Source organism: Carlito syrichta, unplaced genomic scaffold, assembly GCF_000164805.1.
Source record: "Carlito syrichta isolate Samal-C Ts95f unplaced genomic scaffold, Tarsius_syrichta-2.0.1 Scaffold303048, whole genome shotgun sequence".
Classification (NCBI taxonomy): domain Eukaryota; kingdom Metazoa; phylum Chordata; class Mammalia; order Primates; family Tarsiidae; genus Carlito; species Carlito syrichta.
This window is the reverse complement of record NW_007247144.1, coordinates 54929-70695: the sequence shown is the minus strand read 5'-3', so window position 1 is coordinate 70695 and position 15767 is coordinate 54929. Positions and strand designations below refer to the sequence as shown.

The following is a 15767-nucleotide window of genomic DNA, read 5'->3' as shown; positions in this document are numbered from 1 at the left end:
CCCAGCAGGTCGAGGCTGCGGTGGCCGGGAGCGGCCACTGCACTCCAGTCCGGGTGACAGAGTGAGACTCTGACTCAAAAATAAATGAATAAATAAATAAATAAAGATACACATGTCTAGGGCACTTACCCTGAATGGGGCTTGCAGGACTGGAAGCTGCCCTGGGGAGTGGTAAGTGAATGTGAAGGCGAAGCCTAGAACATCACTGTGCACTACCTAGACTTTATAAACATGATACCTGTAAGCTACACTAAATGTATTTTTAAAATTTTTCTTCAGTAATAAATTAACCTTAACTGTGAAGTTTTTACTTTATGAACTTATTGATTTAATTTTTTGACTCTTGTAATAATACAACTTACAGCACAAACACGTTGTACAACTGTACCAAAAAAATCTGTAAGATTTTTTTTCTTCTTAAAAAGATTTTGTACTTTTATTTTTACTTTTTGGTGACAGGGTCTTAACTCTGTTGCCCAGGCTGGAGTCCAGTGGCTCACCGCAGCCTCCAACTCCTGAGCTCAAGTGATGGGCATTTTCTCTCTACAGTAGCTGTGACTTCAGACACATGCCACTATACCTGACAAAGTTTTTCATTTTTCATAGAGATGAGGTCTCACTGGGTTGCCCAGACTGGTCTCTAACTCCTGGCCTCAAGCAATCCTCCTGCCTCTGCCTCCCAAAGTGCTGGGATTGTAAGTGTGAGCCACTGCATCTGGCCACGATTTTATACTTTTTTAAAAACTTTTTTGTTGGAAAGTAAGACACAAATACCCACATTAGCCTAGGCCTATACAGGGTCAGGGATCATCAATATCACTGTCTTCCACCTCTACATTCTGTCCTCCTGGAAGGTCTTCAAGAGCAGTAACACTCTTGGGGCTGAAATCACCTATGACAACAATGCCTCTTCCTGGAATACCTTGGAAGGACCTGCCTGAGGCTGTTTTTGCCATTAACTTTTTGTTGTGTTTTGTTTTGAGTTGGAGTCTCACTCTATCTCTCAGGCAGCTGGAGTGCGGTGGCACACTCACAGCCACCCCAGCATCGACCTGCTGGGCTCTGGCGATCCTTCCTCCTCTGTCTTCCAAGTAGCTGGAACTACAGTTGTGCACTACCATACCTGGCTAATTTTTTATTTATTGTAGCGACGAGGTCTCACCAAGTTGCCCAGACTGATCTCAAACCTGTGGGGTCAGGCAATCCACTCACGTCGGCCTCCCAAAGTGCTGGGATTATAGGCTGAGCCACCGAGCCCAGCCAGTTTTTTTTTTTTTTACAAGTAGAAGAAGCACTTTAAGATAATGATAGAAAGTATAGCATAGTAAATACCTAAACCAATAACATCGTCATTTATTATCATTATCAAGTATGTACTGTGCATAATTGTATGTGCTAGACTTTTATACCACTGGCAGTTCAGTGGGTTTGTTTACACCAGCATCACGACAAATGTGAATAGTGTGTTGATCTACAATGTTATGACAGCTACAGCAATACTAGGCAATAGGTAATTTCAGCTCCATTATCCTCTTAGGGGGCCTCCATTGTTGACTGAAATGTCATTATGTAGCACGTGACTGTTCAGTTCTTTAAGAAGATTGTTCCTTAACCAGTGGGTGGTAGGTGCCTACAGTTCCAACTACTTGGAAGGCTGAGGCAGAAGGATTGCCTGAGCCTAGACGGTCAAGGCTGCAACAGCCATGAGTGTGTGACTGCACTCCAACCTGGACGACAGAGTGAGACTCTGATTCAAAAAATAAAGATAAAACAAGGTTAGATGGTTGGACCAGGTGATTTTAAGCTACTTCTATGATTCCTTGTGACTCCTGCTTAAGACTAGAGGTCTTGGGAAAACCGAGGCCCTGCTTTCTCTCATTTATTTGTCTGGGGTTCTCATTTGGTAGTTAAATGTTGAACAGTGAGCATGCTGGGACAGGAAGAGTGCCCTGAGCCCTTCTTTGAGGAGGCTCAGAGCAGAGCCAATTTACTCACTGCTCCTTTCTCTCCCTCAGCTCTCCCTGCCACCCACGTTCCTGCTCCTCTTCACGAGGGGAGTCCCAGAGACCAGGCGGTGGCATCTGCGCTGTTCACAGCAGATTCCCAGGTAAGCTGCAGGCCCCTCTGCCCTCCGGAGTCTCTTGTGTCTGCCTTTGCCCCTGAGCTTTCTTAGTGCTCTCCTCACTCTGAATGTCCCTGCTCACAGAAAAGGAAAGCTCTACCTCCCTCCCCTCCATGCATTGTCTTCCACAAACTTCCTTCCTACCCCCAGCTCCAGAGGCTCTGGTAACCTTTTCTTTGTCAGCGTCCTGTAGCCTTGCAGTCACCTCTGTCCCTGACTCCAGGCTTGGGCAATGGGATTTTCCCTAAGTTTGGGGGAGACTGAGTGTGGGGGTCTCCTGTTATTTCAGGCAATGGTGAAGATCGAGGACATGGCCGTGTCCCTCATCCTGGAGGAATGGGGATGTCAGAACCTGGCTCGGAGGAATCTCAGTAGGGACAACAGGCAGGAGAACTATGGGAACGTGTTTTCCCAGGGTAAGACTGATGCAGGCTTATTGTCTGATAAGATTGTTTTGCCTCTTTATGTTATGGGATCTCACCTGAGTGTTAACAAGAATGTAGAGACTACCCCTTTCTTCAGATAGAGAGCAAGAACGTTTATGTTCATTTAACTCCGAAAGCATGGTACTGTGACCCCAATTCCAGGTGGGTTTTTGTCTCTGAGTAGGTTTTGCTCTTTGAAATCAGAAATAAGTATGCTCAGAGGCCTCACTTCTTCGTCCACCCAGGTCCCTGGGAGGATTCTGTTTTCTTCCTGTGGATGGCAGTTTAGGTGCCTCTGTCAGGGGAATGTCTGCTTCTCAGCAGACCTGGCCAGGTGAACTGATCATCGTCGAATCCCAACTTACTGTCCCGGCTCTGTGTTCCTGGAACTACCAAGCATCCTTCCATGGCTTTCTGTCCTCGTCTGTCCTGTGTGAGCTCTGCTTTCTGAACTGGCACTGAACCTCCCTTATGATCAGGACTCCCAGTTTCCCGACCTAACGGTGACCTTCTGTGAAGCACTTGGGTTCTGGGGTTGCGTAAGAACCAGACGCTCACGAGACATCAGCCAGATGATACAAAGGTGACACAGTGGGCAGACATTGACATCTGTCTCTGCTAGATCTTAGCCCCAAGGAGACAGTGCCACAAAGGAGCCCTCACATAAGTACAGTGACAGAGAGGTCTACAGTGAGACTTCTCCCTAGGGAGGGCAAAGGGAGTGTGAATGAAGGATGAACGTAAATAAAGGATTGTCACTAAAGAAACTTCAGGTTTTCTTTTTTTAATCATAGGTGTAAATAGGGTTTTTAATTTCTCTTGGTACTTGCTCTTTGTACTAGATGAATATTAAGCCAAAGAACTCATCCATGTTGATGAGCTGAGTATTACCTATTCTGATAACAAAAAATAAATATAAAAATAAAAATGCAGGCCCGGTACAGTGGCTGAAGCCTATAATCCTAGCACTTTGGGAGGCCAAGGCGAGAGGATTGCCTGAGCCCGCAGGTTCAAGACCAGCCTGGGCAACTTGGTGAGACCTTATCTCTACAGTAAATTAAAAAATAAGCCAAGCGTGGTAGCACACACCTCTAGTTTCAGCTACTTGGAAGGCTGAGGCCGAAGGATCGCCTGAGCCCAGCAGGTAGAGGCTGCGGTGGCCATGAGCGTGCCACTGCACTCAAGCCTGGGTGACAGAGTGAGACTCCAACTAAAAAATAGATATATATAAAAATGGGAACTGTCTAGATAGTCAAAGACCTTGGCTTGGAATTCAAAAGGGTAGACCAATTTCCTTTTTCAATTGTCTCAGTATTTGTGGTGATTTATCACTAAAGGCAGGGGTTAGATACTGTTTCCCTTGGTGATTGCGTTCTGGAGCCTGTTTGGGGCAGTGTAGACCCTCTTGAAAAGGTCTTGAAGCTAAGAAAGTAAAGAATAGACATAGGCTATTTTTGTTTTTTCTCCTCGACAAATATAAACATATATAAAATAGTGTGCAACTGTTAAAACAATTTTCAGTTTCACTTAAAAGCAAAATATGCACATAAGATAGCAGTGAATGATAAACATTACATTCCAGTGCTTTAATATATTGATTCTTAAAATGAGGGCATCACTTCTACATTTGTAAAATTTTGTTTTTTATTATCACCTTCATGGGCTCTCTCCAACATTGCTTTCAGTTTCTTGTCTGTTCTCAGTTATTCTCAGTGTCAGTCAGTGAAGGGTTTAATTATGTTTATTAATGCCCCAGCCAACTTCTTCATTCTCATCTCTGTTACCTGAGCACTAACAGTTCTGTGCTGCTCTCTCTGCAGGAGGGAAACTATTTCCTGTGTCTGAAGAACTTTGTACCCTGTTGGGTTCCAAACAAGATATTTGTTTTTGCTTGTTAGCCATCAGTTTATTGATAGAATCCTCACAGAATTAGGGGAGTATTTGTTTCTTCAATTTAAACTACATTCCTTTCTTTCTGCTAATACCACTAACCATTTTTATCAAAGACTTGTCCTTTTTAAACTTTTTAACTTTTTAAACAAATATAAATATTTATTAGTAATGGAACATGATTTTGTTGTTTTTTTTTGAGTTGGAGTCTCACTCTGTTGCCCAGGCTGGAGTGCAGTAGCACACTTTCAGTCACCGCTGCCTTGACCTGCTGGGTTCAGGTGATCCTTCCACCTCAGCTTTCCAAGTAGCTGGAACTACAGGCGTGTGCCACCACACCTGGCTAATTTTTTGATTTATTGTAGAGACAGGGTCTTGCCATATTGCCTAGGCTGGTCTTGAACCCATGGCTCAAGCAGTCCTCTCGCCTTCGCCTCCCAAAGTGCTGGGATTACAGGCATGAGCCACCACTCCCAGCGAAACATTTTTAAAATTGTATTTGTTCCATCAAATTAATTATCTGGTGATCGAATAATGGAATTGTGACCTGACATCCCTTAATTCCTTATCCCTTCCCTCCTTCCTTGACTGGTTCTTTTTCCTCTGCTCAACCTTAGTATGTCTGTTTATTTATTTATTTTTTTTGAGTTGGAGTCTCGCTCTGCCGCCCAGACTGGAGTGCAGTGGCCGCTCCCGGCCACCGCAGCCTCGACCTGCTGGACTCCGGCGATCCTTCCGCCTCAGCCTTCCGAGTAGCCGGAATTACAGGCATGTGCTACCACGCCTGGCTGATTTTTTGAGTTATTGTAGAGATGAGGTCTCGCTGTCCAGGCGGGTCTCAAACCCGTGGGCTCAGGCAATCCACTCACCTCGGCCTCCCAAAGGCGCAGGATTACAGGCTGAGCCACCGAGCCCGGCTTAGTATGTCTGTTTATTCCCGTCCTCTCTCCATGCTCATTTTGCTGTTACTTCCCTTTCTTTCCAGTCTTCCTGCCCTCTCATTTTCCAACTCTACTCCCTAGTTTCCCAATTTTTTTCTTTTTTTTCTCCTAGTTGATCTCTGATTACTACTGTGAAGTCACTTTGCAGGCATGTAGGGGCTTCCTGGAAATTAATGTCACTTGCTTAACCTGTATATTAAAAAAAAAAAGTGCTATTTGAATTTTTTATTTATTGTATCAGGTGAAAACAAGAATGATAATGAGGAGTCAACCTCAAAGGCTGAAATTGTCGAAGACTCGGCATCACATGGGAAGACAGCAGGAAGATTCCAGAAAGAGTTTGGAGAGAAACGTGAACAGCAGGGCAAAACAGTAGAAAGGCAGCAGAAAAACCCTGAGGAGAAAACTGGAAAAGAGAAGAAAGATTCAGGGCCCGCTACAGTTAAGGACAAGAAAACCACCGCAGGAGAGAGAGGTCCAAGGGAGAAGGGTAAAGGATTGGGAAGAAGCTTCAGTCTGAGTTCCAACTTTACTACCCCCGAAGAAGTTCCAACAGGAACAAAGTCTCACAGATGTGATGAATGTGGTAAATGCTTCACAAGAAGTTCAAGCCTTATTCGCCATAAAATAATCCACACTGGAGAAAAGCCCTATGAATGTAGTGAGTGTGGGAAAGCCTTCAGTCTTAACTCAAACCTCGTCCTGCATCAGAGAATCCACACAGGTGAGAAACCTCATGAATGTAATGAGTGTGGCAAAGCCTTCAGTCATAGTTCAAATCTTATCCTACATCAGCGCATCCATTCTGGAGAGAAACCTTATGAATGTAATGAGTGTGGGAAGGCTTTCAGCCAGAGCTCAGACCTCACTAAGCATCAGAGAATTCACACGGGGGAGAAACCCTATGAATGTAGCGAATGTGGAAAAGCTTTCAACCGAAACTCATACCTTATTTTGCATCGGAGAATTCACACTCGAGAAAAGCCCTATAAGTGCACTAAATGTGGCAAGGCCTTCACTCGGAGCTCAACCCTCACTCTGCACCACAGAATCCATGCTAGAGAGAGAGCCTCTGAGTACAGTCCAGCCTCCTTGGATGCATTTGGTGCGTTCCTGAAAAGTTGTGTTTAAAGCAAGAATTTGTCATCAAGCCATTTCCCCCTTTCTTTCTAAAATTATTTCAGAGATGTGTGCTCATGGAGGGAAAGAAAAATAGCTTCAACAGTTTTTTTTTTTTTAATCACACTTAAGGATCCTTATAGTTATATCAGCAGTGTTCTGCCTTTGTGTAATCTGGGCATGTAATTCATCTACACAGCCCCTACAGGGAAAAGCTAGTCATGGAAAATCCACATGATATTTCCACACAAGATAAAAGCACATGTGTAGTAAAATATCAGGCTTTTCAGTAATGAGGATACCTTTAAGATACTATTGGATTCTCAGCAATCACAGCGTATAATTGAAAGACCAAGATTAGCTCCATGAACATGATGCCAAGGTTAAGAAACTACTTGCTGCAAACAAGCCCTACTTGGCCAACATCTTACCTATTTCTCAAAAAAAGAGGACTGTGAAAACAAAAACTGCATTGGGACATGCTGCTCTTGCTAGTTATATATACAGTAAGTTATATATATGATCACTGGTAGCCTACCAAAGCTATAGAAATCTAGGACTGTGCTAATCAGTATCAAACCAAAGATTTCTATCTCTTCCCGAAAGAGAGGGTATGTGCACCAGTCTACAGTTCCAAAGGACTGCAACAAACGTAGATGGTTCTATCCTCATCAGTGAGATCAACTCTACTGAAATGGCAACAACAATTCAATGACACTTCTCTCCCTTCTTGAAATCCCTAAAGCACTATAGCACTCCTGAATGCATTTCTCCACAAATTAGCACTTGATTGTATACTGTTTTAATCCTTCATTGTTTCACGTATGAAGTTTTATTGCCCCCCAAAACGACATGCTTCGATTGTCAAGGGATATACTTCTATTCCTGCCAACACAGCATTGGACATAGTGCTGAACACATAAAATGTACTCGTTGTGACTGGCTTCTAATAGGACTTCTGCATTCATGAGGAAGGCCTGTGAATCATAAGTACCTGAAATATGGGAGCCTGGCCCACTTTTAAAGAGGACCTTCAGAGCCAAAATGCATGCTAAACCTCTAGGGTCTAATGCTATTTTTGTCCCAAACATAAATGAGAGGCACTGGTTAGCTGCCTGCATAGACTTTCTAAATACAGATTGGTGAGGAAATACCATGGAATGTCAGAAATAACTCCGTTGTCATGTTAAAGAAGAAAAATATGAACACCAACTAAGGTCATTTTTTTGACATTGTTCTGTGGCAAAGATCTTAGCCAGAATTTTCTTGTCAGCTGCTGAACAATATGATTATTTGGGCACTTTCTGAATTGTTTGTAGCTTAGATACTGGAGTTCAGAAGATGTGATTTTTGTTACTTTTCACAAAAAAGGAAAGTTGTAGGGAGCATTTTTTCCACACTTTTCCAGAAACTTTACAGAAGCATTAATCATCACTAGCTGGCAATTATTAAATGTATTTTGTTCTGAGAAGTTCACAGCTTACTTACTAAGATGTGGTTGGCTGTATCGTAGTCATAGTGCCCGTGTCTTTTCTGTTTTTCATCACTAAAAACTGAGATGAAGTTATGAAACTTCCGTCCTTCCCATCATCTGTGCAGGAGGATGCCGTTGGCTAGTGACATAAGCTAATGACAGAGACTGTTTGACACAACCAAGAGACCTAAGTATTGTGGGCTCTATATAGACAGTCGTCAGGAACTTGGGTAGAGATGGCTTTGCTCATGAGTGTTCAGGTGATTGTGGACAGCCCTGCAGACACTAGAAACAAAGACTAAGGACAAATCTGAAGATTATCAGTATGACCACCCCATAATGGGAGATTGAGATTAAGTAGTTTGAGGTTTTCCCATAAGAAACAGTACTAAAACTACGGCTCCTTGGTCATTCATTGACCAACAGCTAAAGTCCACGAGACAGTTTTATGTGGAGCCGATGAGGCGGGGGTAAATGTGGCCTCAACTCCAGACCAAACTAAAGTTCTGCGCACCAGTCATTCTTTGGCCCCTCCCTGGTTTTATTACTTAGCCTGACCACAACTTCACTGTAGCTTCTAAACGGTTTCATCAGTGTTGCCTGGGAAAACTTACCAAGTAGTAAGCAAGCCAGTCACCAGAATGTTTCTACCTATTCAACTGAAGAAAAACTGCAGAGATACTCCAGAGGAGTATAGCTAAGTAACTTTTTATAGTGAAGTGGAGGTAGAAATGCTTTAAGGATTGCCTTCAAAGAATGAGCCACAGTACTGGTTGCTTAGAAAATTTCTGACACTTTTGAGCAAGGACTTTTGCCCACTAGAAAGCAACTGAGAGTGAGGTGCGTAATTCCAGGCACCAACCTAAGCACTGACTTTGTTCTTAAGAGGAAAAGGACTTTGGTCAGTTCCGCGTTGGCCTTTTTTTAAGCCACAGCTACATGCTGTGGTGTAGTTCAGCCATCACGTTGGGGTTTTGTTTTTAAATGAAAGTTAAATGTGACCTGCGCCCTCACTTTTAATTCCCATTATATTGGGCTGTCTCACTGACTTTGTCGGATACCCACTTTGGATCTGCAGCAGATGCACTCCTTGAAGCAGCTATTTGAAGATGTGTTTTTCTAAGGACAACAGGCTACAACTGTTTATTGAAACCATTTGCATTACATTTATATATCAGATGTGAAGTAGAAAGGGTAGTTGGGTCATGGTCAAAAATGCTTGCAACATCTGGTTAGCGCTCAGGATAGTCGTTCAAAAGTTCTGGACTGAGGGAAGTCTGTTAACAATGTCAGTGCTCCATCAGCAAGCTATTTGGCCTAATGGAAGTTTTTGAAGAGTCTTTAAAAAATACCTTTCCCTTGCCAGGAAGAGAGGTAAAATTCTTCAAGTTGTGGGGTATTTATTTCCACTCCAGCCTAGCAGGCAAGGCTAAAAACTGAGACTATAGATGTATGAGACATGTTGGCACTCAATATTAAAGGCTAAAAGTGAAACTGTGCTAAATATGTGTAGAGAGAGTGACATGTTTGATATATGTGGCGGTTCAACATCTTACATACATCAGAGAATTTATTTCAGAAAGGAACCTCCTGAATGTGATAAATATGGCAAAGCCTTTAATCACATCTCAGCCCTTAGCATCAGAAATCTTACACTGTAAATAAACTTTGCTAATATTATATGTGAGGAAAACTTTCACGTATAGCTTTGGACAGAGAATTCTGTCAGTATGTTCCAGTCATGTAATGAATTTGAGAAACACTGCAGAGGGAGCTCAATCTTAACTCCAGAGGATCTACAGAAGAAGAAAATGTGGGGAGATGATAAAGAAATAGCAAAATGTGCAACTTTTTACAAAAATTGTTAATGTTGGCTACTTCTGTATATTTTGTATGACCATAGTGTCAGTGTCTGTTTTGTACCTCCAGCCCGTTACTGTTCTGTATATTACCTGTAAGCAGATGATGTCTTTTAATCTATTTGACAGAACACATCACTCCAAAAGAGCAAAATTTTGGAGCAAGTAGTGAAGAAATGGATATGGTTATAGATAATAAAGTTCACAGAACTGGGGGGAGGGGACTTCATAGTTTGGTGCTTATCAAATCAAGAGAAGAGATTGCAAATGTGTGAGGAGAGATAAGTTAATGGGGCACTTCCTGTAAACACAGGAATCCTCTTCAGTTTTTCTTCAGAACCGGGAAGTTGAGCTCTGACGGTCAGGTCACTGTTGCAAGCAAAGGGAATGGATTCTCTTGTCAGTGGGGGAAGAGCGTCTTCTCCATGAATTGAGTGTAGGAAGTGTATGGGAATGGTCTGTGGGACCACTTTAGCTGACCATAGTCATGCTTCCTCACTAACTCTTAAATCTTTATGCTTAGAAAATCTGGGATAGGAAAATGCTAAAGTGTTCTTTCTGGGGGAAATGGGCATGGATGCATCCAGTTGTGGCATTTCAGAAAGCTTATCTGATAAGGCTTAAGAAGCATTTTGCAGTATTCCCTTTGGCTGTGCTCCCGCTTTCTTCCCCTGGTTTATGGTTATTAGGAGAAAGGGTTTGAAGACTCATAGCTGCAAAAGAAATTTTAAAAAATTTTTTATTCTAGAGTTTGTCAGTCACCTTTATTCCAGGTAGTCATGCTGATCTAATTATCCAAAGTCAGCTAGCCAGGTTCATCCCACCGTCCTCGTAGAAGACTGTTATGAATTGGAGTAGCAGTATTGAAGTGTAGTCAAACAGTGACGGCAATACTTGTCAGAGGGGCCGTATTTTTGTGGGTCCCACTGAGCACCTTCTCAGAAATACTTACGAAGAGGCTGAGGTTTCCCATCTGGGAAATTAAATGAAGGTCTGCAGATTGCTAAGTGAAATATAGAATCAGAGAAAAGAAAATGAAATGGTATAAATAGATCATTTCATAGAAGTTAGAGTAGATTTTTATTTCAACTACTACTGGAGAATTTAATAAAAAGCATTATTTGAAAACCTAACATAGATTTAGGTTTCGTTTTTAGAATGGACACACTACTGTACATTTAAAAACAGTTATTTTGCTAGTCAGATTAATTTTTTTATTATATCTGAAAATGAAATTATCTGTTTTACTTTTCAAAGCTTTGTGAAGCAAACTTGAAGTTATAGGGAGGTAAGCCATCTCCAATTTTGCAGATCAAACAAAAAATATTTGACGTCCCATAGTACAGAACGTTTTAATATGAGAACTTTCATTTTAACTGGTTCTGTTTAATAGTGGACACCACCAATCTCATTTTTCTGTACCCTAAAACAAGTAGAAGAGAAACAGTGGGCATTGGGTAGACTTCTAAACCTTGCTCTGCTGTGATTGTAATCTTTGAGATTCTCACCTCCATTTACTTAAGAATCATGACTCACTTCAAATTAACAGTAATCATCAAAGTTAATTGGTTTTCAAATTTTAATTTTCTCCCTTCAGCAAACACTCATTAAGCGGTGAGCCTGAGTGTTTTAAGATGTAAAGAATGAGATCTGTGAGTGATTGAAAGGTGGTATTAAAACTTGGCTTTCATTCCAGTTTGGGGTTTGGACTTTATGTTCCTTTGGTCCAGGGAAGGCAGCTGCAGTTGCCCTGAATCGCTATCATCTAGTCTCCCGAAAAGGTCAGGTGCATTAAGAAGGAAAAGGAGAAAGAGATTTCTACTTAGCAGGCCAGAGGAGGGAGGGAGGAGAGACCATTGGGAGTGTGTTGGGGTTAGTGCTCTCTTGCCTTCTCACCTCAACCAGGGAACAGCATCCAGCTGCTTTTTGAAGTGTTTAGTCTGCCCTAGCAGGAACAAAGCATGTTAGACTTAGAGATGCTTCTGCTGATAGCAGGGGTTCTTCTTTGAAAACATATATGAGGGGGTGGGTGGGAGGAAGCAAATTGTGAATATGGAGGAAAATCCTGTCCTAAAGATATATGAGTTTGGGGGTAAGGGGTGGGTTATGCAAGCGAAATCAGTAATTATTTTAAAATTAGCATATGTATTTTTATTAACTTTTAGTTAAATATAGATTATTACAACCAGGTCAACATAAGCCTAAATCTATAGAGAGAGCTAACTCAGGCATTGTCTTGTTTATTTGTAGACTGGATAAAGCGACCTGTTTTGTCAGTTCCCAGCTTCTTTGTTTAGAATAAGTTAGACCAAAAGAAAAAACGTGCTTGTCTTTGTATATCCGTGAAATTAAGTTATTGCTGTTAAAAACTGGATTTTTCACTTTACTAGGCTCTGAAGAGTCCAGGTGCTTGGTAGATGGTCAGTAAATGATTTTTAAGTCTAATTTGTTCGTTTCAAATCCTCATGAACACTTCTAGAAAGGCTTGTTTTGATAAGTAATGGAATCATAGAGGAAAAATAGTTTTTCTAAAAAGAAACTCCTCCACTAACAATAATTATTTGAAACCTTGATTGAAGTCTAAAGTTTTAATCACAAGAGAAATGGCAACAGAAAAATGTATATGCATTTATAGTCAATAGTCCATTTTAGGAGGCCTTGGTGTCTGACAAATGTTAAAGTAGTGAGGTTGGGGAAGGAAATTGTGGGGATTTGTAATATTCTCTTTATGTTGTTTCTTTTCTGGGTCATGGTAAAACAATAAATCATCATCTCTAGGTGGCAATACTTGCGTTTGTTTTTTGTCATCCTTGGTTGCATAAATGCACGTTGGGATTTTTCTAGAAAGTAGAATTTCAAAGTTAAAAACTAGAACTGTGATCCACAAACAAAATTCTCTGCACAAAATGATTTTTTTTCCTTGTCTCAATAATTGACTTATTTATCCTATTTAAGAACCAGAATAGAGGTGCAGAGGGCTCTGATTTCCTCTGTGCTTCAGTTTCAGGACCCTTAAGATTGGAATACTCATCCTGCCCTGCTTGCTTTCCAGGCTATTGTGGAATAAACAAAAAAAAAAAAAATTTTTTTAAGGCAAAAGAGGTAAATAAAGGTGGCACTTGTAAAAGAAAAAAAATGTCTTTTTACCCAGGTATCTTCACAACCAGATCTTGGTTCAGGGGAACTTCTCCCTATCCTGTCTGTCTCTCTCAGCCTGGGTCCCCAAGAGCAGCTGCACCTGAGGTAAGGGCCTGTGTACAGGTGATTTATAATAGGAAATGATTCCAGAGAGCAGAAGTGAGGAACAGGTAGACAGAAACAGGAAGAAATCACATTATTGAACTTGGTCACTGTTATGGACAAGTGGGGCTCAATCCCCAAATGACAGTGGGCTGCTCCCGGAGCTGAAGGAGGGAGCCTTTATTCAAGAGCTGTTCCGTGGAGTTGAAACTCCCTTGAAATTCCAGGTTTGTACACATCAGAACAGCCGTGGAGCAAGTGCTGCTGGTGACTACGTTGACAAGTGAAAAGCAAGTTGAGTGGACGTGAAGTTGGGCCCAGAAGGTGTCCAAAAACATGCAGGAATGTTTTTACTCAACACTTCTGACAGAATGTGCGGGGATTTTTTTCCCCACACCAACCAATTTTTGAGCTCTGGACACGAACTGGGGTCCTGTGATTCAGTTGTGACACTATGTGGAGCAGGCCAGACTCCACAGGTTACCCACATTTCAGACACCAATCCTAAGTCTCAGGTTTTCATTTGTACTCCTGACCAGCTATAAGTCAGGTTCTACAACCCTCTCCTTGGATTCGATAATGTGCTGGAAAGTGCTTCTTATTACTGGTTTATTACAAAGAATATAAACGAACAGCCAGACGAGGAGGTACATAGGGCACAGTGTGAGATAGGAACGGGGAGGTGGATGGAGCGTTCATGTCCTCTGGTTGCCACCTTCCCAGCACCTCACTGTTTCACCAGCCTGGAAACCACAAACCACATGGTTTGGGGGTTTTATGCAGGTTTCATTAGGTAGGCCTGATTATGTGAGTTACTGGCCATTGGCAGCAACTCAATCTTCAGCCTCCCCACCATCCCCCTAGGCCCTGGGGACTGAGGCTGTAAATCTCAACTCTCTAGTCACGCCTTGGTCTCTGGCAGCTAGCACCCATTCTGAAGTGATCTTGGGACCCCAACCACCAGTCATCTCATTAGCATGCAAAAGACAGCCGGCTTGGTGGCTCAGCCTGTAATCCCGTGCCTTTGGGAGGCTGAGGTGAGTGGATTGCCTGAGCCGGTGGGTTCGAGACCCACCTGGGCAGGCGAAACCTCATCTCTACAATAAATCAAAAAATCAGCCGGGCGTGGTAGTGCACGCCTGTAGTTCCGACTACTTGGAAGGCTGAGGCGGAAGGATTGCCGGAGCCCCGCAGTTCGAGGCTGCGGTGGCCGGGAGCGGCCAATGCTCTCCAGTCTGGGCGACAGAGTGAGACTCCAACTCAAAAAAAACACAAAAAACAAAGCATGCAAAAGACACTTACCATCTTGGAGATTACAAGGGTTTTAGGAATTATGTGCTAACTAGGGACAAAGACCAAATATTTTCTTTTTTATTATCACAGTATCATATCTTCAAAAGTCTTCTGAAACTTGCCTGCCCCAGTCTGAGGTAGCTGGACCATATAGTTTTCTTTCTGTTTTTTTAAGAGACGAGGTCTGGCTCTGTTGCTCAGGCTGGTCTTGAACTGGGCTCAAGCAGTCCTCCCACCTCAACCTCTCAAAGCTCTGGGATTCGACGCATGAGCCACCACGCCCAGCCAGGACCATACACTTTGTATGTGAGTTGTCTGTCTAGTCATGTTATGGCTCTGCAGATGTAGAACCTTCCAGATCTGTTGATGATGAGGGGCTCCCATTGGAGATTCTGGTCTTGAGTTAATAGAGCCTGGGCCCAGAGGGATCCAGAGGCTTACGGTCTCCCCACTGCAGCAAGCGCCTCTTGGGTCATAGAATTAGGGTTTACCTCCCAAGAGCCTCTTTCCTCAATCTTTCACTCTGTCCCATCCAGTTCAAACCCTGGTGACTTCCTCTGCTTCTTCCATTCCTGTGCCTTTGTTACAGAGAGCTGCAGGAGGAAAAGAAGCAGACTCCTACAGTTTTAGGCCACCTTCATTCTTACCCTTGCCTCTGCTAGACAGTCCTCGTCTCTGCTGTGTTCCTGGGTTCGGAACCTCACAACAGCACAGTATCTCCTGCTCCCATGCCAGCCATGGCCTCTCCTCCCTGTTCCTCAGCAGGTGTACGGCAATATTCTTTCCCAAGGACCTCAGGCCATCTGACGTGCTTCCCTGTCTTCTCCTTCCCCTGCTGCTGACTGCCATGGGTTGTGGTCCCTTCTCTTGTGCCTCCAGGCTCCTCCTCGCCCCAAAGTATTGTTCCAAGTAAGCACAAACCTAAATAAGCTTAAGGAGCAAACGCGGAGTTTTGGAATCTGTTGACCTGCCCCTTTTGGTTAACAAACTCCTCTGCCAAGTAGTCCCAGACCTCTGCTGTCATCTCTTCACAACAGATCTTCCTCCTTCTAAAGGCCCTGGAACTCGCCTCCTACCTCAGCCACTTGAGTGGCACCGCTGTGGGTCACCAGTGCGCTTGGCCAAAGCATTCTATCTCATCTTCGTTCTTCCTGACTTGGACATTTGACCATTTTATTGAAATCCTGTCAGTTGTTCACCTTACACCATCCTGCAGCTTGTCTCTCTCCCTTCTTCACTCTTCGGTCACAACCGTGAACTGTCTCTAATCCACAGATCCGCTTTACAAATGTAGGCAGTAGCCCCATCATACGGATACAGAAACTGAGGCCCTGGGAAGTGAAGAGGCTTCCCAATAAGTGGCAGAACTGGGTTTTAAAGCCAAACCTGGGCCGGGCTTGGTGG

The 15767-nt window shown here is 43.0% G+C and overlaps 1 protein-coding gene across 1 annotated transcript in view; it reads left to right on the top strand.

Annotated features, from left to right (window-relative positions):
- Positions 1-9601, top strand: part of ZKSCAN1 (zinc finger with KRAB and SCAN domains 1) — a 22542-nt gene extending 12941 nt beyond the window's left edge. Inside the window, exons 4-6 of the mRNA XM_021712077.1 lie at positions 2016-2107; positions 2412-2538; positions 5620-9601. Coding sequence (XP_021567752.1) covers positions 2016-2107; positions 2412-2538; positions 5620-6509 — 1109 coding nt within the window. The 3' untranslated portion in view covers positions 6510-9601. The remainder of the gene's footprint in view (positions 1-2015; positions 2108-2411; positions 2539-5619) is intronic.
- Positions 9602-15767: the final 6166 nt, after the last annotated feature.